The 23,266-nt window shown below is 46.7% G+C and overlaps 1 protein-coding gene across 1 annotated transcript in view; it reads right to left on the bottom strand.

The window, feature by feature from the left end:
• The window catches only part of PRKCH (protein kinase C eta), a 111,387-nt gene that overhangs the window by 4,539 nt on the left and 83,582 nt on the right, over positions 1-23,266 (bottom strand). Inside the window, exons 11-12 of the mRNA XM_085061120.1 lie at positions 15,147-15,285; positions 14,031-14,219 (exon numbers count right to left, since the gene is read on the bottom strand). Of these exons, the coding sequence (XP_084917246.1) occupies positions 14,031-14,219; positions 15,147-15,285 (328 nt within the window). The remainder of the gene's footprint in view (positions 1-14,030; positions 14,220-15,146; positions 15,286-23,266) is intronic.

The following is a 23,266-nucleotide window of genomic DNA, read 5'->3' as shown; positions in this document are numbered from 1 at the left end:
AGCTCACTGGTGCTGGGAGTGGTATGGACCAAAACAGTCCAAACAGACAAGAAAAAAAAGGAAAAAAGATCTGGGAGTACATCACATGTCTCCTGGCTCCTGCCCTAGTGCCACCTTCATCACACCAGGAACCTTCTGTTAAATGTGGAAAGGGAAAAAATAATCATGAAAGAAAATAAACTCTGAAAAGGACTGGCAACACACTTTGCTTGGGTTCCCATTCATGCCCAACCATATAAGACCAAAACCTGAACCCAACTGCCCATTTCCAGACCAGTTCAGAGCCCTGGGATATAAAAGGGTGTTTACATTCCCATTTGCTTGATTTATTCCATGTGATGCCAAAACTGCACCAAGCAAAGGCATCCAATGCAACAAGTCAAGAGCCAACATAAATTAATTCCTGGCTGCTTAGAACACCCTTTTTGTTGGGACAATCAGGATTAGGCAAAGGCCATCCCTTAAGGTGGGCTGCTGTGAGGTCTAAGAAAGTAAAACAACACTCAAAACAAAACTGCTCAAATTTGAGCTGCCAGATCCAGTTTGTCCATTAGACCCAGAGATTGGGAAACCTCAGCTGGGTCACTCTAGGCACCATCCACCCCACAATGGGTGCCTGAAGGAGGCAGGAGGAGAGTGATCATCCACTGCTGGAGTACACTCCCCTGGTTGGCTGCTGAAATTGATGCCAGGCTCCCACAAAACCCCTCTTGAATTATTCCTTGCCTCCAACAGGAATGAGCTGATCTGTGCTCAGTGCTGCTGCCTTTCTGGCTCTGTAAACAGGGCTGTGAAGCACAAAGGGGTGCAGTGACCCCACAGCATCATAAACCACTCTGGAGAGGATTCTCTAAGCCTGTTTCCCAGGTACTGGAAGCACCTAATGCAAGCTAGCAGGACATTGAAAGTGAATTAGAGACCTTGCACTCTACCAAGAGTATCAACACAAGGTGAAGAGGCTCCCCTTTCATGGCAGCCAAACTCACACTGGTCTGCTTCAGAAAAATGTGGAACAGGTTGCTGAGAGGAGCTGTGGATGCCTCATCCCTGGAAGGATTCAGGGTCAGGCTGGATGGGGCTCTGAGCAATCTGGTCTAGTGGAAGGTATCCCTGCCCGTGGCGGGGGCTTGGAACCAGATGGTTTTTAATCCAAACCATTCTATAATTCCATGGTATCATTTCAAAGCACAATCAGTCTCTTATCATTAACTTACAACCCTGATAAGCACCCTGTACGCTGTGCTGAGACCTCTCTAATGCACCAGGAAATGGCAACTGGCCCTGAAATGTTGCCTTTGAACAGCACCATGTGGCACATGAACAGCACGTGAAGCACAGCCCTGTACTCCAGGCAGGGCAGCACCCTGGCAGCTCACCCAGCATGTGGATGAACACAACCTCTGCACCCAGGGGCTGGGATGGAAAACCACAGCCTGGCCATGGTTTGCTCCTGCCTTCCATAAAATCTCCTGCATTTTGGAGGCAGCAGGTCTGTCACAGCCTGGTGAAGGGGATGTGTTTCTCTGGGAAGAGGCTCCAGCCTTTATTTGGGCTGAAAAGCAGGAGTGCAAATGATGACTCCAACAGAGACAGCACTGATGTTCTGCATTGGAACAGTTGCCTGCTTTGCTGTAAGAGGTATGTAAAATGACAGAATGGAATTTTTGAAGCTTGTTTTCACTAAAATGAATAGCAAACCCTCTCAAACACTATTTGAATTTACCAGAAAATATTGCACTGACACAGAAATGGATGAATTTTCAGTTTGTGTTGCCCAGTAGGCAGGAAAACCCCAAAGACTCTAATGACCTCTCAAAGGCCCCAAAATCCACGAATCCTGCTTCCTCCCTGCCTTAGGCAGCACTGACATTTCTCTGCTGCAGCAGGGCAGCATCTGGCAGCCCATCTCGTGCTGCCCCTGCTGTCTGATGGCACTTCTAGCAAAGCAAAGAGCTCAAGATTTCTGAAGAACTTAATTACAAGCTCAGCCTCCCTCTCTGAAATGACTATCTGGAGCCCAAACCCCTGTCCTGACCATGGAAGAGGCTCTTGTGCAGCAGGAGGAGTAAAGCTGAGTGCCCAGACTGACAGACATTGCCCTCTGCACACACAGGGGAAAGGTTTTCAGAAGTGCAGCTCCTCTTCCCCATGATCCCCTTGGCTGCACTCAGAAACAGCTGGAGAATGTCTTACAGAGTGTTGGCTGTTCCTGGCATTCCTGGGAAGGGCAGAATTTGACACTTGCTTCACAGGTTTGATAGCCCTCAGTGTCCTTCCAGGGACAACCCTCCAGTGCAGGTGACGAGAGATGTTCAGCAGAAAGTTTTTCATGGAAAGATGTAATCTCCTAATGTTTAATTGAGTATCTCTAATTTTCCACAAGAGCCACGAATCCAGCATAAACCTCAACCTCTGGCACACAGATGAAGAAATGAAGAAATACAAAGAAAAAAAATTTAATGGTAACAACAACAAGGCAAACCATAGATGCTCCTGAGCAAAAAGAAACCCAAATCCAAGATGCCTGCCAGCAAAACCAATAGCAACACTATCAAGCTCAAACCTGAACCAGGCTGTCAAGCCCTTGCTCTGTGACCACATCCAGCCATGGGAAATTATCCCATTCCCAGGGTAAGGAGCCCCTTGGGAACATCCCCAGACTGGGATCCTTTGGGCTACACCAGTTTGCCGAGCAGAAAACTCGAGCAAGGTTTTCTCTGACCTCAGCTAACCCTTCCAGCAGCATCACAGCCAAAACCAGCAGCTGGCATGAGCCAAAACCATGACTTCACGAGATCATTTGAAAACCTTTACTGAGAGAAAATGCAGCAAGCCATGACAAGAAATTAGAAGCTGGGGATTAGTCCACAGAGGGCCCATGAAGTTACAAGGAAAAAAATGCTGCCAAAACGGTGCCAACCATTGGGGGAAAATCTGTGTCAGCCCTGGGAGCTCAGCCTGCAGCAGGTGAGGGGGATGTGTGCTGGTCCTCCCTGTAACCCACAGCTTGGACCATGCTGGGAAGGGTTCCAGGACTCCTGGTACACTGGGCAAGGCTGTAGTGGACTCTTCCAGTGCTGCTCACATGCAGCATTGCAATTCTGTCCCCAGAGGCTGAGTCTGCAAATCAGTCTAACGGCCCAGGAGTCACTGCAGGGATGTTTGCACTAAGCGGCCGTTTCCTTGCATTGATTTCCTTGAATTACAAGTCTCCTTTCTCAATCCTGGAATCCCTGATCGGTTTTACGTAACTGCTGTATGTGTTATTTGCATCAGGACTATTAATTTCATGAGTAATATCACAGATTACCAAAGATTGCATCATGTTCTAGGCTCAATCCTGTCATAGGAGTACTGCACTTCAGGAAGAGGAACACAACTTTCTGCTCAGCCAGTCCCTTCCCATTACCAGGCATCTGGACAAGGAAGAAATCACTCTTTCTTGTACTAAAGAACATTTTAGACACACCAGTTCCCACCAGGACTCTGGTGTATTTACCCTGTAAGGAAAAGCCTGTGCCCCAGCAGCTCACCTTTCAAAGACAAGCACACAGCAGAGATGGAGAATATTCCCAATCATTCAGGCAGGGAACAGAGACCCAGGAAAACTCATCATTTTGTTTTGCCAGGAGCCCAAGGGCAGCCTGCCACAGGTAGGATTGCAGTGCCTCAGTCTCACCTCCTCTGCACCCCACCACATGCCTCAGAGGGCTCTCCTCAGACTGGGGCAGTGTAACAGTCAAGTCAAACTGTTAAAGGAATGAAAGATTTCCCTGTTCATGCTTTTAAAATTTGCCTGTTGGTGTTTCTCCCGCATTGCTACCAAAGTAAAGAGCAGCAGCACAGGAGATTAATGCCCCACAGCCTCCCCTCCAGTAATGAGGGAGAGAGGAGATCAGGAGATACCCAAGGTGCTTCTCTTCATTAAGATTCATGAGCTAAACTAACAGGGCAGAAATTAACTCGAAAGGAAATAAGATTTCTCAAAGATCCATTTGATCTCAGACAAAAGGGAATCATTATATAAATAGAGCAATTACTCTAATTAAGGCTTCCCTCCATGCATCTCTCGACTGAATGCTGCAGTTGCTGAAAACAGTTTGGCTGCTTATTATGTAAGGCAAACAAACCCACGGTCTGGGGTGTCATTAGCCCTCAAACAAAGGAGAAGAAAGATTGTTCTATGGCTCTGTCTGTTAATGCCTGTATTATTTTTAATGACTGGAAGCCAGGAATCTTTTTTTTTTTTAAATAAAAAGCTTCTCATTTTGAGCCAGAATTGTCTCTAGCTCAGAGGCCATGTGGTAGTTCTGCTCCTCTCCAGCACACAGAGGGATCAATTGCTGAATGCCCTGATTCCTACCAGTGCAATTCATGGTGGTGCTGAGCCAGGATGTGACCCCACAGGGTGTGGTACCCCCACACTGCAGCCCTGGCTACACAAAAGTGGGAGCAGGTGAAATCCTTCAGTGCAGAGAAGGTCCAGCAAGCACACTGACAGGGTTCAGAAGTACAAGACTGCCCTGAAAGCATTTTAAGGAGGGGCAAAATGGGGGGAGGAAGAGACAGAGTGTGAAATATCTGTTATCTCCTTTACCAGATAAAAAGGGGAAGGGAGGTAAAAATAAGTCTTCAGCTCAGCTCCCTAAAAGCCAGAAGACTGTAACAATAAGCATGACAGCAGTCACATGTCCAGTGTGCCAGCCCCAGGCAAGAAGGACAAAATGTCAGTGCAGTGGGTATTAAGCAGATAAATTTGATCTTGCTTTCCCCTGGTGCAGACATGGCTGCTCGATGCTGCCCAGCCAGAGCTCGAGGGAACAAGAAGGATTAACTGGATTGCAAACAGTGCTGAGCAAGAGAATAGCAAAATAAATAAACCCAGGTGGATAGAGCAACTCCCATGTGGGACAGACACATCTGGCTCTGGATCTCCTGGCGATGTAAACTGATGTGACTTTGCTGACTATCATGATGAAATGTTGTCTGAATAGCCACAAACTTCCTTGATGTGCTAAAATCTACCTGTTTCCCTGCCTCTCCCCACTCATCAACAAATAACTCATCAACATTGACGTAGAATAAAAAGGCCACAAGTATCAAATGCATTGGCCCCTGAGGATAGGTAGTGATTTTTGACACTTCTGTTTTCAGTACTTCTGTAATAAGTAATAATAAGGAAAAATTAACTTCAGTCATTAGATACATGGAATATTTGACATAGGTTTTGGTCAAGATGTCACTCCAGAAAGCTGTGCTTTCAGAAGTGAGGAGTCACCCCCAGTTCCCACACGGGTCACCAGCTGCAGGGGCTGCTCAGACAGTATCAAAATCCTGCTGCTGCTGCTTTTCAATTACCACAGTCAGGCTAGAGGTACAACATGGGGATATGCAGGTCCATTACTAAATCAATACATCAATCAGAGCAGCACAAACATGAAGGCAGAATGAGCATCACACTTATTAATAGAGTGGGACTATGATCAAGCTCCCATTTTAAGCAGGAGTAAAATCTCCCTTGGGTTGCATGGAAAACAATTAATCCTTTTCTGATAGTCCTGTCAAGAGGAACTGGGAATCTGTTACACAACCCTGGGTGGTCTATTTACATAGGGTCAAGTACAAAGGGGACTAAAGTGCACCAGGCAAACCTGCAAAGGCCAATTAAGAAAAAAAAAGTACTTCAAAGGAGCCTTTTTTGTAGTCCTGGTTATATTTCAATTCTTTTAATTTTAAAGTTCCTGAAAAGACACAGCATGTCATAAAGTTCAAAGCTGGAGGGATGAGTAAGACCTAAATCCCTGAATGGCTCAGACAGTCAGAGTTTTGTTACCTCTGTCACAGTGCAGAGACCTCCCAGTTGGATGGACTGACCCCCTCTGCCAGGGGCTGCACAGCCAGACCTGGCCCCATCATCCAGCAACCATTCCCAAATCCAGGCTGGACCCACGTTCTCTCTTTGGGCTTTTCCCCAAGACTGGATTTTAATGAACTTCACCAAACCCCTTTCATGGGTCTGTAGTATCAGTTTAGCTGTGGCAGAGCTGAGGAGGGAGCCTGAGCCACAAGCCTTAGGCTCAGACATGGGAATTGCTCCTTCCTGAGCACCAAGGAGTGAGCAGGAAAAAAAGACAATGTTGGCACAATGAATACACCTTCATTTTTCTCCACCCCTATCAGCAAAGAGGAAGATGAGTCACACAATAGGCTGTGTTAGGAGCTTTTTTTGAAGGAAATCTGAGCTTGCACACTTAAATGAGAAGCTAATTTCAGCCTGCTGGAAAGGGAACGGTGAAAGACCTAATGACAATTTCAGGATGAATTTGGCCTTGGCAAGCTCTACACAGATATCTTTAGTTTTCTTTCAGAGTGAATTATTCACAAGCATAGGACTATTCCTGTGGGGAAGAGGAGCCCTTGAGAAAGAGGTGTGATCAATCAACAGCAGAGATTAAAATCACTGGGGAAAGCTGTTTGCTGTTTGAGAATTAGGAGGGAAAGAATAAGAGACAGCAGGTTACAGATATGGATGTGCAAGCTCAGGAAAAAGAGGTAAGAAGGCAACCTGTGGTGGGGCACAGTCCTGTCACCTCACCACGGTGTGTGTTCATGGCAGAAATGGTCAGAGATCATTCAAAACTGCAGAACTCCTTCCCAGCTGGGAAACAACAGGCTCCAGAGTCCTGCTTTTCCAGCAGTGGCTTTGGAGCCAACCAGGAAATGCAAGATGAAAGCTTTTTTGAACAACAAAATAAAGGAAAAATGTGCACACAGATCCAGCACGGAGCTTCACAGAGAGATTTAAATATCAGCCTCATGCTGAAAGCCAAAGCTTAATCAAATGGTGCAAGAGAATTTATGGAGACTGCCAACTCTGAAGAGATGCCAAGGAGAATAATTTACTGGCATATTTGAAGGCACTTTTAATATCTATCTGCCTGTGTTAGCAGGCTCCTCAGCTCTGAGGATAAAGCAATGAGCTCATCCTGCTCCCTCTTTGATTTCAGTGGGTCCACCATTGTGCTGTCCCTTTTCCTTTTGAACTTTGCCTAAAAAATACATCTGGTTCATTCAGAAACAAGTTCATTCTGGCTGTTCCAGCACTGAATGTGAAACAGATTATCTGCCTTTTTCTGTCTCTTGGAAAGGAAGAACCTGGCCCAGATCTGCAGGATACAAGTGAGAAGGCACATGCTTTTTGCAGAGTGACAGAAGGCAAACACAGGCAAACCTGCACCATCAGCTTCTGGCTGCCTCCTTCCACTCCTTGGAGGTGTTCAGGAGAGGGGTGGGAAGCACAAACACAGGGGTTTGGTCTGGTGTACACAGTGGCCAAACTGACTGCCCAGGACTTGGGGAAAAGGTGAGGCAAGGAGGCAGCAGAAATCACCTGTGTTATAATGAGTGAAGTGCTGAGGGAGGGTGCAGACACTCCTGTGCTATCTGAGCTGGTGACAGCTACCTCTGACCTTCCCATTTCCAGAAGTGTTTGACCACAAACAACTGCAGAGTATGAACAGAATAACTCCTCCAAAGTCCAGAGGACCTCACCCTCCTGCTGATGTCAGGGGTGAGCAGCTGCAGTAAGTAGGCAGCTTAGGTCACCCACACCTCTCCTGAGCTCAGACATCCTCATCAGCAGGTTGGAAACAGCCCTTTCCCTTCCACTCCTCTGTCACAGCAGACTGTTTGCTTTGATTACGTTTAAAAATCTGCCTCTAAGTCTTTCTGCTGTAAAATCTCTGTGCATTTTCCTCCTCTCCTCATTAAACGCATTTTCAATTTGCCCACAGTGGTGGGGCCAGTCTGGGTCAGAGAACTCATCATCCTCAAAGCCTTTAACAGAATCAGGGGTCCTCCCCAAGGGTTTGGGCACTCAGGGTGGCACCCTCAGGGGGGGCACTGCTCAGTTTCTCACTTTGCTTTCTCTCCTTTAGCAAACCCTGGATGTCCTAGGCAATTTTATTTTGTATCTGTATGTGGACACTTCCAGCACTTAAAAGGAGCTTATAAAAAAGAGGGAGAGAAACTTTTCCCACAGGCAGATAGAGACAGGACAAGGGGAAAAGTTTTAAACTGAGAGGACAGATATAGACTAGATATAAGGAAGAAATTTTTGACTGTGGGGTGGTGAGGCACTGGCACAGGTTGCCCAGAGAAGCTGTGAATGTTCCTTGGAAGTGTTCAAGGCCAGACTGGACAGGGCTTGGAGCAGTCTGGTCTGCTGGAAGGTGTCCCTGCCCATGGCAGGGGGTTGGAACTGGATAGTGTTTAAAGTCCCTTCCAGCCCAAAGCATTCTGTGGTCCCTTCAATCTTCTTCCTTCTCAGGCCATGATGGTAAGTGACTGCACAGCCTGAGTCTCCAAGGGCTCTGCTGGAGCTGTTATCCTGCCAAGCTGGACTGTCCTGTGCCCCAGCCATGTGGGACATGATGAGCTCCTCAGCATTTCTTTGGAATGATAACTTGTACTCCCCAGGGAGTCCTGGATTCAATTCACACACACCAACACAGTAATAAAATTTATCTCACTTTATAATCACTTAGGATTCCTGGAAAATGATGGGAAACACTGCTCCTTTTCACCACAAGGAGGGACAGAGGAAAGTACCCTTCAAATACAGTTCTTCCTCACCTAGCACCAGATGCAAATTTAGGGAAGAAGAAAACCCTAACATACACACACACACACACACACACACACACACACACACACACACACACTTTCCCACCTTCCACCAAACTTTTTTCTGTGCATGCACTGGGTACACATAGGAAATCCCAGCTCCCTCACCCTGTCTGACAGCCAGAAACAAATCCATAAAATACAGATCATCAGAGCAGGACCCAGCTCCTGCTGAACCCCAGAGCACCATTATTGCTGCAGGTGAGTCTGAAGTACCACTCCCAGACAGGACAGCCCCTTGGAGTTACCCTGACTGTGCAAAGGGGATTTTACACAATTCTGCAAAAACAAAATCTCAGTGGTATCTGGAAGGGGGGAAAGGAGCTCAGTGACACAAAGCAGGAGTGACCTCACTCAACCAGACCATTTGCCTTTTGAGTCAGCCTCACTTCCAGGCTGCTGTTCTCCAGAAAAACAGATCAACTTCAAGTTGGCACTGTAATGATGATGCAATTTTTCTCAGGCTTGCTCTCTAGCTAGCTCCCTCACTTTCCCACCCTTCTCACTCTTCACACTAATCCAGGTGCATTTGGACTCCCCAGTGCTGTTCCACCTGTGCTGAGTGAGATCACAGGCTGCTAAAACCACAGCAAATTTCCTCTGCACCTTCCTCTTTTCTTGTCCGGTGTTCATTTTTCACACAAAAACCACTTGGAGGCAGATACAACCACTTCTGCCCACTCTCTCAACTCCAGTAGTGTTTTTCTAAAAATGCAGGTGTTTAACCTGTTGGAGGAAGAACAGGCTTTAGTCTCATTTGTGTCCCTGAAATATAAAGCTACAGGCAAGGCTGCCTAAGCCTCGCTTTTGGAAGGAGCATTTCAGCTAAGCCAGAAGTGTTTCAGGGCTCTCACTAACACTGGGGGTTAGCATAAAAACGCCAAGAGACATCCTTGGCTTCGGCAAACTCAGCTGTGACAGGAGTTTGGAAATCCAGGGTGCAGAAGGCAGAGCAGTACTAACACTTCCCCAGGGAGATGCTGCTTTCCAGCCCCTGCTGTTACCAGGCTCTGAGGGTGAAAACATCTAAGCTGCAATTGCTCATCCAAATTTCCAAACCTTTGGGCCAAGCATTGCTACTTGAGATCACCAGTCCATGGAGAGACTCAATAGGCTTAGCCCTTCTCTCCTCATCTGAAAAACCACGCTCAGAAAGGAAAATCCCTGCAGCTTTCCCTGGGAATTTGCTTCCCATTACGCCATCGACTTCTGAGACCTGATTTTCACTGTGTCCCTCCATTCTGCCCTCCAGCTAAGCTGCCTGTGAGCAAGGCAGTGTGGCTGAATTGCATCTGAGAAAGCCATACATGAGGCAAGCGAACACACTGCCAAAAACCCACCCTGCTTATGGGAAGCAAGAGGATTGTATTTCATTTTGCAGTTCACTCAGCTGAATCTCAAAGCTTTTGGCTGCCTGGAAAGCTCCCCTCTCTGCTCCAGCAGTTTTTGCTGGTGACAATTAACAAATTCAGAATATTGATATGCTGTAACAAAGCTGCATTCTCACCATAAGAGATCTGGTGCAGCAGTCTCTGCTCTCTGCATGCTCACACAGTTTCTCCTCACAGTTTCTCCATCATCAAACACTGGTGACTGCTCTGTTAGCTGACAGCAAAGAGTATTTGAAAGAATTTATTTTACACACACAAACCCAATAGGTCCTGTGGCATAAACCCCTTGTGACTGCATTCAGGTAGGGTGATGGAGAAATCTTTTTCCTTTAGAAATTAAAATCAAAGCAAAACTTAAGTCCAGAATAAGCTGAAGTGGTCTGAATCCATGCAGCAGCAACTCTCCTCCTCAGCAATTTTATTACTTCTACAAGGAAATCCACGCCCACACAAGCAGAGGACTCACACAAGCAGAGGAGACCCCAGTTTGAGTCCTCTCCTCCTGCCTTGAAGCATCAGTACCTGAATTCCCCAGTGACACATTCAGACAGAGCAGGATACACAAGTAAGATGTTCAGCTTTCCTCCTCTGGGTGTATTGACTCCATCAAACCCTGCTGATTCACCTCTGACCCACCCACTCCCTCCCCAGCTCTTCAGGGAAAATTTCAAGGACAAAAAAACATTACAAAGGGAAACAGAGAAAAAGTTTCTTTTCTGAAGCACAAATATATTTCTGCTTTCAATTCTATACGAAGTCCCAGGGCACTTTGTTAGTTTTGTTTTCCTTGGTATCAGTGCTCACAAAACTTCCAGGAACACCCAGTGACGTAAATGAGGTCCTAAGGACGTAGTTTTGTTATTATCTAGAAATTGCAAAGATGAACAGGGTGCAATCTTCAGAAATTGTGTGGTTTCTGATGGGGGGAAATTGTTGAAATGCAATTACGCAAAATGAAAGCAAATCAAGGCAACAGCATTTGTGAAATGAGTCCTAAAAGTTACTAAAAACCTTGTTTGAAATGAAACTCTTCACAAAGGCAAATGGATCAAGTGCTTTCTAAACCTAGATATATCTATTTGTAGAACATCTCTAAGAATCTACACCTAAGCACACCCTCCTGGCAGAAGAATTTGGTTTTCATTTCAAAGCTTTGTACCATTCAGTGAATTCTCACTAGTCCTGTTCAAGGTTAGAGGCCAGAACTTTTAGCAAGGGGATAACCCAGTTATTAAGGCTATTAAGGCTTTAGCCTGCAATACAAGAGAACCCAGGTTTAATTCCCTGATCTTCTGCAGGCTTCTCATGCCATGTAATTACTTATAATCATTTATGTCACTGCAGTAGTTGGATGCTGATTCTCCAGAGCTCTTAGCATCATGGTTAGAAAGCACTGTCACAGCATTAAATCAGGGAGCTCAAGTGCATGTTTTGTTGGAGAAAAACAAAATAGCAATTAGTAGATGCTTATTTAGCCATAATGCTGTATCTAAGAGAAATATTAGCATCAGAAGTCTGTGTAAGAGAAAATATACATATTTAGAAGCTAGAAAATCTACTATCTTCCTCAAAAAAAACCCCAAAAAACCCAGGTTTACTACTCTGTGTTATACCAACACCTAAAAATACTGACCAGACATTATCAGTGCACTGCAAATGTAACACCTCAGCAGTGATAACATTTGTTATCACTTGAAAGAAATCAAAGTGTGTGTGTGTGGTTTCCATTGTAAGCTAGAGCCCCAGACAACTGCACGACAGGATGTTTCCTCCCCACTAGAGCAAACATGCTCTGATGCCTCTAAAAACCCAGCATAAGAAAGAAATTAGGAAAGAAGGAGCTCTTCCAGTGAACAGCTCTGGGGCTCAAAAGCAGCTACTGTGCAGCTGCACAAATTCAGGCTGTAGCCAACTATCACCAGAATGTGAAATAAGATGCTAAAGTCACTTCCAGGTAGCAGCCACCCAGGGAGCAGAAAAACTGAAGAACTGAAGGTCCAGTAAACATTTCAGTTCTAACTTCCCACTAGTTAATCACAAGACTCCTGGTGAATGCCCTAAATTTCAGCCTTTTTCCCCAGAGCAGACACAGTGCTTCTCTGGAGCAATGCATGTGCATTTCAGAGAGGCAGTTTTGCTTTCATTTGTGTGTCACCAGCAACACATAATACAGCAGACAAGCAGAAGGACTGGAGAGGAGACTTTTTCAGGCAAGGAAACAGCAGTTACTAAGCTGACTGTGTTTTGGAGATGCTCAATTGTTCTCTATTTAAATTCTCATCTCCCTCCTCAGTTCTGGCTCTCTTTCTCCAGTGCCCCTCATCCTGTTCCTTGCCTGTTAACCACAGAAGGGACCTTAAGCTGTTAAAATTTGGACTCTGAACACAAGCTAGAGCAGCCTGGGGTGATTGCAGCTTGCACTGGCTGTTTCTGGGAGGCCCTAGCAGTGTGAGGAAAACACTCATTTCATCAAGAGGCTGAAACACAAATCATATTTTATTACACCCTGAGGTTCCTGTTATGATGAGCATCTATACATTTTACCTCCATCTCTTAATTATGCAAGATACCTGCAACAAACCCACTCTGCCATTACTTGTCACTGCAGAAGAGCAATTGGTACTTTAGAGGTACTTAGGAGTCCCCATCCAACCACATGAATGCTGCTGCAGAAGCTGCAATGAGTCTGAACTTCACATATTTACGTTTTAAATATGTAGTGAGTTATTTCCAGAACCCAAAAGGGCCTCAAGCATGACAAACAGTCAATTCTGAGCACAACTGGTGATTTTAAAGCTCCTCTGACTCCTCCAGGAGTGGATTTTATTGTCAGTTGATTTCTGTGGAATTTATCAGATGTGTTTTCAGCTACAGGAAGTAGTTGCTTAACTCATATACAACAGAAACACTTCAGCAGAAAATTTCCAGATTTTCACTACTAAAAAGCCCATGAAAACAAACTCTCCTCTTTCCCTTAAATGATCTCATCACAGATTACCCCATTTCTTTGGATAAGTTCTCCACAAGTTTCTATAAATTACTACCTTATCCAATTATTTCTTAGATCCTCTATTACCACAATATTTACTGAGATCCATTCTTAAATGTATCTTTGTCCACAGTGCATTTGCAAGAACACTCTGATCCTTTTCTTTCCAAAAGGTTCTTAAATATATTTAGTGATTTGATGAGGGCCAGGAAGAAGTCAGTAGCAGAACAGCCAAGTTAGATCTCCCAATTTGTAATTTAACACTCTTGTCATAAAATCACCTTTAGACTCATTACAGAAAAGCCAGACAGTCCCAGTGCACTAGTCTCACACACAGCCCAAAATCTTAAAAGCTTAATTCCCATGTCACAGGCAAAGATGTGAGGCATGTGGATAAAAGAACTCATGGAAAAAGTCAGGAATATATGTGGCTGGACAAGGACAAAGTGTCACCAGCAACAAAGTGTCACAGCTCTCCCCGAATTTTGTGCTGTACAGCCCAGTTTTTTTCCTCCCAAACACACAAAAATCAAACCCCTGTCTTTGCATGAAGATAGGCAGCAATCCTGGGGGATGTCAGTGTTACCAGGGAGGATTACCAGGAAGCCTTCACTCCTTGGCCATATGGTTGCTACTGATTAAACTCTGTGTTTACCTGCTGCTTCTGTTCTGGAGGACGAGCACACACTGTCAATCATTAAGCAAGCAGGGGAATGCCCAGACACACAGACAGCTCACACTGTGCTTGCCAAGTTGGCTACTGAACCATGCAAAGGCCATAACTATGCAAACACACCTAAGTGTGGCAGGATGTTTTTTCTGTTTACCCTTCAATCTGAGATAAGAAGAGGGTCAGGGTCAGGGTAACTGTGATTTCTGCATGCCAATACCCTGGCCCTGCTCTCTTTTGCTGGAATAAGGCTGGAGAAAGCCAGGACAGAGAGCAAACAGCCAAAGGAACTCACTGCCTTGAGGATTGCCACTGCATCCTGCTGGAGCCACGTTGGGTAGACGACTTCATCGTTCAGAATGGCCTCAAAGAGGTCATCCTCGTTCTCGGCCTCGAAGGGCGCGTGGCCACACAGCATCTCGTACAGCAGCACTCCCATGGCCCACCAGTCCACATCAGGGCCATACAGCATCTCCTGCAGGATCTGCAGAACACGTGGGAAAGAAATGTCAACCTTGGAGCTGTGTGACTGAGCAGGGGAGGGAAAAGGGATTTGGAAACATTAATGCAGAAGGTCTTGCTGTGCCCTAGCAGCGCTCTCTGTTAGGCTGGTGGATGTCCAGGAACATAAAGTGATCTCACTCTGGGAACCACCAGATCAGCAAAAGGTACATCAGATGCTTTCAGCAAGGGCTGAATTACCTTGGCTGGGTCACCTGGAAAGGCCTTAGAATGAGGCTGGAGCTGAGCTGGAGAAGGGGCACTTCAGCAAAACTGGCTGAGCCTCAGAAGCAGCAGAGCAGCCATGTGTGGGAGCTGACATCACCTCCTCCTTGCCCTTGGGAAGAAAACTCTTACCTGGCCCCAACTGCAAGGCTTTCAGCTGGAGAGGGGAAGCAGTGCAAGTGTGTGGGAATGGTGCAAACATCGACCACAGACAGCAATTCAATTGTGCTGAAGGATCTGAAATCCTGCCAGAACATCTGGCAGCATCTGGAGGGGAGCTGTTCCTTAAAGAGGTGTTTATTAATTTTGTAGTGAGATTAGGGAATGACAGGGAGTGTGAGGAGGTAGAAAAAGAAACTGAATAATGAAGGAGAATTCAATCTCCTTTCAAATCAAGTTGGGACAGCATCTCTATGTGCCTCTCAAGATTTCTGCAGCTGTATTTCCATTTTCCACCTCACATTTTCTAAAGAAAAATGAAGACTTATTTTGGTGCATACAGCAGCCTGAAGATTTACTCATGGCTTACTTCACAAGGGGCTGATAATACATCCAGGAGAAAACCTTGAGCTCAGCAATCAAATAAGGCACAGCCAAAGACACCAGGGAGTGCACTGGCTATTCCAAAGCTAACCTACACTTCACATGGTGGACATTTTCCCAGTCAAAGAAAGGTTTCCTGTACCTCTGGAGCGATGTAGTCTGGCGTGCCACAGAAGGTGGCTGTGGTGATGCCATCGTGAATGCCCTCTTTGCACATTCCAAAGTCTGCCAGCTTGCAGTGCCCCTCGTAGTCCAGCAGAACATTGTCCAGCTTCAAGTCCCTGCAACAAGAATCATTCAGAGTCACCTCAGGCTTGCAGCATCTCCACACAGATGAAGGCAGCAACCTGCAACCTGGACAAGCCTCATCATCATAAAAAAATAAACAGAAGTCATGCAGGAGGGGTTTTCTTTTGCTTAATCTCTCACAAAAGGGAGGGAGGGACAAGCATCATTCTGCAGGTGCTGCAGGAGTTCGCCCACATGGCTTTCCAAACACACCACAAGCCTGGCTGGCAGGGCTCCTGTTCATTTAGCTCTGGGACTTACTGGAGCAGAGGTTGCCAGAGCTGTCAGATTGTGTAAGGATGTTATGATGCAGCAAAATGCTCTGCATGGGCCACACTCTGATTCAGCAAAGCTGAGGAGCTGGGTAGCAGAGCAAGGTCTCTGCAGAGGGGCAGCACATCCCCTATTCTCCTGAGGTGTTGGGGCTTCAGTCCCAGATTTCATTGTAATCAACCTGACTGATAAACCCCATCTGGAGTGTTATCTCAGCTGAGAAGAAAAGAAACTCCCTGCCGACTTCACTCCACAGGGACAGGGGGGATCTTCGGGCAGCATGGGATGCCTCCATCACAAGGAAAGGTCTTAAAGTCCTCCCAGCTGTATCAGCTCCAGCAGAGCACTAATCTAAGTAGTGAACATCCCCCACAGTGCTCACTGGAGTGGGGACTGCCTTGTCACTGTCACAGCAGACCTGCAGCCCAACAAACCCAACAAGCTGGAGGGACACTTTTTCCAATACGTCACCTCTGACAGCCTGGGAGCTCCTCATGGAAAGCAGAGCTGCCAAAATGACAGAGCCCTAACAAAGCTTATCAGCCTGCCCGACCTTGAGATTGCCCACAGGAATAGCCTGCAGCCAGAAGCACTGTCAGGAACACGACCAGAAAGCAGAGGGTCATCTGCAGACTTAGGCAATGCCTGCCTAAAAATACACCAGCTCATTGCACCTCTGCTTTGCAGCTGCCAGAGGAGCTCCAGGCACCACTGCAGATGCAGGAGAGGAGCTGCTCTGTGCAGCACAAAGAGGTTACAGTTCATTTATTGAACCATCTCAGGTGTTGGCCCAAGAGTTGCCCAGAGCCCTCACAGCAGCTTTGTGACAGGGCAGGGGCAAGACAAAGCCACCTTCAAAGTCATTCTGATGTCCACATCAAGATCAAAAAACTAAATGCATTTGAGTGTCTCAGGGTCCTTTCACAAAATCCATGCTGGATCTTGATCTATTTTGCCCTTTGGTTGGATATCTATTTCCCTGGGAAGGGGGAGCAATAGGGAGGGTCCTAACATCTCCATATCAATACAAAAACCTGTGTTGGAGCTGAAATCTGAATCCATCTTGATCCTGTTCATCCTCCATCTCTGATCCTAAAGTGAAAATCAGCGGGTTGATGGCTCTGTTGTGCACTGGCATTTCCACAGCCCACGGGACTGCAGACAGCCCTCCCTCAGCTAGACTGCAGCAGTGGAAAGATCAAGGACACATTGTGTAAGACAATCGGAGCCACATCCTCTCCTGGAGAGATAAGGGAAAGTATTCTTAGCCTCTTTTGAATGGATGGGAAAGCAAAGGATAGGAGTTCAGAAATTTGCCCATGTCCCCCAGAGACAAGGCTGAACACCAGCTTCCTGAATCCCAGCTCTGGATCTTAATCACAAGATCACACATCCTCTCTCTTCAACTTTAACACAGCTTGGCAACACAAGACAGCAAAAAGCCTTCCTGCTGCCCTTCCCAGCAGGCCCATGAGCTAGCCAGTGGCCACAGAAATTTGGATGCCAAGGACAGTGCCCATGCCTGTCTCATGCTGCAGTGTTTGCTCTGGGTGGGATGCTCAGCAGGAGACACTTATTTTTTCCCTTCTGAGAATCACAAATGATGGCTGAGGCATGTGGGCAAAGGCTTGTCCTGGAAAGGCTTTAGGCGAGCACAGGGAGAGGTTTGTGTGTGGTGGCCCATGACAGCTCGTCTTCAGCAGCACTTTGCAGCCAAAGCTCCTGTTGCTCTTCCCTGTGGTTCCTGGCAGAGCAAGGAAGCCCTCCAAGCATGAAGGCAGGCCTTGTTTTCAGGAATCTGCCACGGTGGGGTTGAAATGCACAGTTTATTCTTAGCTGGGGTTTAAATGCAGCAAGCACCTTCTCAGTCCTGGGCAGTGCTGGCTGTTGAGGTGTGCCCCTAAAGGTACAATTGGAAGGGTAATTTTGGTGAACTCGCTTGGAGATCCCCCTAGCAAACCTGCCCCTGTTCCCAGAAACATCCACCACATCCTGGCATGCTCTAGGAATACCTCAAAATACAGCATCCTTCCATCTGAGCCAGCAGAAACACAGTCACGTACATGGAAGAGCAGAGGCAAGACACAGCTATGGGGCTGGGCCAGCTCTGCTGACCACATCACCAGGGCATGCTGCCACTTCCCAGCCTCTGCCCCACAGGACATGCTGCAGGAACCCCCAGATCCCTGCTGGCTGTGGAATGCACCATGGTCATCCCAACTCTGAGATGGCAGGAGTCCTGCAGGTGCGAGAGCACTGCTCTGGCTGTGTCCTCCCAGAGAGCCTCTATCTCTGTAATTGCCATTAAATTTGAACTGTCTGCCTCTCGCTGGGTAAGCATAGTTTTAACCACACGAGGCAGAGCTCCAGCCCTTGGCTCCTCCACACTGCACGTTAAACCCATTAACAGTGTCTGTTGTCTCCTCCTGACTCCTGTCCAGCAGTGTGAAACCCAACACTTGTATTTTCTATTTTCACATAGCCCGTAATGTGACGTTACTCTGGCTCTCACTTGCTCAGGCCCTTGGCTACGTGCAGATCATTTCAGAAGAGGACCTCCCGTGACCACAGAAGGCTGCTCAATGCTTTTTGCTCAGCAAAGTGACCGAGATCATCCCACATGTCCCTCTCAGGGCAAGTCTCATGGGCCAGCACAGTGGCAGGCTCAGCCTGGAGCCTGCTCTCTCCAGCTGCCCCATAAGATAATTCCCTGGGAAAGCTGTGGTTTGAGCATTTGTCTCAAGCTATCCCAGCAGCTGTGAGCTCTGAACTCACTGCTTGATGTTGACAGGTCTCCCCATGCACCAAACCCTGTAAACCAGCACGGCCACATGAGAGGAAAAACACTGACAGTTCCCTGAGATTTACAAGGAGCTCTTCATTTTCACTGCAAGGATTCCGGGAAGCTGATGAAACTGGAAGCCATCCAGCTCAGAAAGGCCAAATCTACCTCATTTCCTTAATACTTGCATTTTCCATTCAATATTTTTAGCAGTTCCATGAAGCAGTAACGGCAGAAAGGTTTTCTGAGGCTGCGTTTCTAAGGTCCGGCTGAGATTCTGCCTTCCACTGGCAAACCTGCCCTGGAAAACAGGCTTCATCCTGACTCAGAAAAGGCTGTCTTTGTCCTCACCCTCAGCTATGGCACATTGGCTTAATGGCCTTGTTTAGTCTAGACCCAGAAGAAATGACAAAATGAGCTGCTTCAGCGTCACTCACTAGAAGAGGTGTTCTTTGCACAGCTGCTGCTCGAGTTTGACATTCGTAAAAAAACCCCCAAAATTACAATTGCAGATGATCTGGTCCTTTTCCGAAGCATCTGTCAAATGCAATTTCCCTGCACCAGGGAGTTTTGCCAGGAAAAGTGTGCTATACACGTATCTGCCACTTGCTCTACTCTGACCATCTCACTAATAATGTAGAAACTGTATTTGAAAGGATGAAGTTTGAGGTTTTTTCCCTTATCCCTGTTGTGGTAAGGACTGTACATGTAGTAAGGATCTTCAGAGGAGAAAGGGTGGCAGACACTGGCTTCCTGCCTCTGTTCAAGGTTATCCCAGGTTTGCTGATCTCAAAGGTCCAGTTTAAAGCTCATTAAAGCCTGGTGTTCCCATCTCAGTGCAAATCATTCAGTCACGAAAGCTGTGGGTGCAGAGCAGTGGGAACCAGACACAGAGGCAGGTGTGACTAACGTGGAACTCCAGGCAAAGAGTTTTCAAAAAATACACAATGAAAAACAAAATCCCCAAACCCGAAATTAGCTAAATGAGTAACTTTGGCATTTCTGAAGGGGAAAAACTTTCCCTTTAGACACTCCTTGGAAACACTTTTGGGTGAGCAAATCTGCATTCAAGTCCCTTAGCAAGCAGGGGTGATATTTTAATTTTTCTCTACCTCTTCTGCTGAAGTCATTTTATTTCACAGAAATACTGCAATCTCCATCATGATGCAGAAAAATGCATTTCTATTGCCTGCTCTCGTAGCCAAAGCAATACACATTTCCAACTCCTGCTCCAATGACATTGTAATTTTTGTTTTAAATTAAGCAATTTCAACAGAGAAGAATGAAAGATGTACAACCTGTAGAACAGCACAGTTGGTAAGATGCTTAAGGAAAAGGTAGTATTTTTCAAGTTGAAGGCTTTGCTCCAAATACAGTGGACTACAGATTTAAGCCCATACTTTGATTAAATAAGGAGGAGAACAGATGGAGGCCTCAGTTTTATGTAAATCCCTAAATACTCATGTGAAGCTGATACTGTTTCCCATTTTCCTTTGCATTCATTAGGAACATCCAGACTAAAATATTTTATTTTACCTGAAACCAACACTCTCTTGACTTTTAAGAAAACGTAATTGCTTTTAAAAAGCCTTAACATTTACTTTGGGCCCACAAAATTATTTTCTATCTTTCTTTCCATACCAAATTTTGGGGACTCAGTTAGGAAACACAGAGAAAATAATTATTTTCATTAATCTATTCCCACCAGCTTTGGACCAGGGACCCCCACATTTTGTCCTCAAGATTTTATACCACTTTGGGAATCAAGGCTACTTCTGCTGTATGTCTTGGGCTGTAGAGAACTCACTTATAAATTTCTTTACAGAAGATGGTTCACAAGTCCCACATTTTTCTAATAGTCATCAAATATTATTTATCTGTATGATCAAGTAAGCTTTTATAACCAGAAACTCATATCCTCACAGCCCAAAGGAAGAGTTATCCATATGTCCCAGGCAGTGGTAAAGCTGAGTGGCAGCAGTAAACACAGGCTGAAGCTGACACCTGCAACAGAGCTACGACATAAAAACCCAGGCTGAGCTGCTGGTATTTGCTTAGGTACATCTTCAGGGTAAGAGGAAGCACTGGAATCACAAATGAACCACCACGTTACTGGCCTTTGATAAAGGGAGCCACAAAGCAGAGATCAGAAAAAGATCAAGCTGCACTGAGCTGGAGAAAAAGTTGAAATCCTGAGGTTTGCTGCCAAATAAAAAGACGAGCTGCTGCTCCCTGCCAGCCTCAGAGGCTTCATTTAATCTGACTCCTGTTGTACTTTACAGGGGGATATGTTCAGCTGGAGTGACCCCCCGTGCTTACAGAGGGACCCTCGTGGGCACAGCACCAAGGGAAAAAACAGAGGCAGGACAGTGCTGTTACACAGTGCATAACCACTGTGTAGGCATTTACACACACTCCTGCTTGGGCACTGCAGGCTGAGATGGAAAGTGCTGCTTTACACACCTACAGCTTCCCAGCACAATCCCTAAAATCCCATGGGATTTAGTCTGTGCACCCCATCCTTCCCAGCACTGCGTGAAGTAATGTCAAAGCACAGCACAGGGACTGCAAAATGCGACTTCAACTCTCTATTTCCTTGAAAAACATTCCTTTGGGTAAAGAAAACATCTCTTCTGGTTTCCAAACAAACCTCTGAGGTGCAAACACACCCAGGCCAGCATCAGCCACACAGACAGCCTGGCTACAGCAGACTGCAACCTGCAGTGCAGCTTAACAGGACAGAAATGAAGGGAAGATCTCTCCAGCTATTTGTAATTTGTAATTTCCAGAAAGCAGGAATGAAATATAGCAAGTGCCCTTCTGCACTGGTCTAACAGCCAGAAGGTGTTTTCAAAAGCTGACCGTATTTAAGTGTTTAGGGACCATAAATACAGCCACCATGGCTCCAGGCTGACCTTCTCGTTTCTCACAAACAAAGTGATAGCAGAAATGTGATATAATGATTCAAGGATCCAGCTCAGACTCAGGGTAAGTGGCACAAGTAAGTGAAACTCCACAGAAAATCCGCATTCATTGCTGGGCCATTTAACAGGAGACAGCTGCCTGTCCTTGCTGGCTGCTTAGGGCAGCCTGGGGAGGCAGGGGAGGCTTGTGGGGAAGGTGGATCCTGCAGGCACCTCAGCACCTGAGCAGTACTCCAGCCAGGAGGAGCCCAGCACCATTCCTGGGGGTTTTACAGCCTCATCCCACCACAGCACATCCTGCAGAATCTGCAGAGAGCTAGGGAGGGGAACGTGGCAGAACACAAGAGCCTCCTGGTTTGTCTGTGCTTAGCCCAACCTGCCCTGCCAGCACACAGAGCACAGACCTTTGGAAATGCTCTGCACCCATGGGTTAGGATAAAGGTGTGATGGATTAGGGATACTCAGCCTCCAAAGCAGGCTCCACCTCTCTTGCAACACAAATGTTATAGACTGATGCAACACGGACTCGAGTTCGGGGTCAGACACAACACCAGAACATTCTGAAAACTCTCACCACAGCACAGGGCCAAGGACTGCCCTGAGGGCAAGGTCAGGGGGTGTGAATTAGCTCAAGACAGATCCTCACACCTGAGTCTGTGCTCTTCAGGATGGCCAAAGGCACTAGGTATCAGTCTCACGCACTCACTGTGGTAAGTCTGATTAAACTTTAAAATATATTCTTGCTCTGTTGCTTGGGCTTCAGACTAAACTCAGACTGGCAAGCACTGTATCCAGAAGTGCTCTGTTATTACTTTAATCTTAAAGTCAAGCAGCCCTTCAAGCACAAGGACAAGTCTCTGCAAGCAATCTGCCTGCATTTAGGCAGCACCATGGGGTTTTTGGCAGAGATGGGCTGGAACCCAGTGCTGCTGGCTGTCCATCTTCCTGACCCCTTCCTGCTGGCAAGGGCTCCCTGGCAGCAATTCCCCAGCCCACATCAGAGCATCAACCCTCTCCCGCCAACCCCTGGGCTGCTGCTCCAAAGACAAAGCAGTGCCCAAGGCACTGCCTTCTCCTACAGGAGATAGCATTGCCCGGCATCCAAGACCTCTCCAGTGGTTTGAAGCACCAGCACTCCAACCTCCCCTCCCTCTGGGCACTTCAGAAGAGCGCCTGTGGAAGCTTAGCACAATTACTCACACAGGATTTCATTGCTGCTGAGACGAGCAGGCGTGATTCATCCTCCAGTTAAAACAAGAGTGGTAGGCTCAAGTATAAATGCAGAGACTAAAAACCCTGGGCATACCACAAGAGATAATCACAGAGCTTCCCCCACACTGGTGGGTCTGAACCTGTGGTGCAGATCCAGTGGGACCTCACGGGTGCCCTGAGTCCCTCTGGGGTCAGGCACACCTACAAGCTTCCCCTTTATTACACCCACGGCAGCTGTGAGAGAGCTGATGACAGTGTGCAAAGGCAGCTTTACAAGGGCAAGAAGACACTCTTGTGAAATGGGGCAGCCACGAGCCAGAGCCATTACTGGTGAAGCACAGACGCGCTGGAGATTGCCACAGTGGAGTAATCCCAAAGATGGCACAATCCCCGTAATGTATTTATACATCCAAATTGGTGTGCGTGCATTTTTTATAGATACTTACATGTAATCTATGTGTTACTTGCTGCACTTTCATGTGGGACTCTAATCAGGAAAGAGGAGCTACACTTGAGATATTTCCCTGAATTCCAGAGCAAATGTACACCCATTTACTGCAGGAAGGGGAGAGGTGCACAGAGAAAGGCTTCGTGTCCAGCTTTTGGTATGCACACCACGCTTTCCCTCTCCGGATGAGCTGCCAGCCTAGTCCTGTGATAGACTCCTCAGTCCCACTGGGCAGCAATACTGGAATTTGCTGGCCCTGAAACATTACTTGCTGAGTTGCTCCCAACAGAGCTCCTATTTTACCGTTGCCAGAAAAAGAGGGAAAAAGGAAAAAA

Source organism: Lichenostomus cassidix, chromosome 5 (assembly GCF_008360975.1).
Source record: "Lichenostomus cassidix isolate B80296 chromosome 5, HeHo_3.0, whole genome shotgun sequence".
NCBI lineage: Eukaryota > Metazoa > Chordata > Aves > Passeriformes > Meliphagidae > Lichenostomus > Lichenostomus cassidix.
This window is presented reverse-complemented; position numbering and strand designations above follow the sequence as displayed.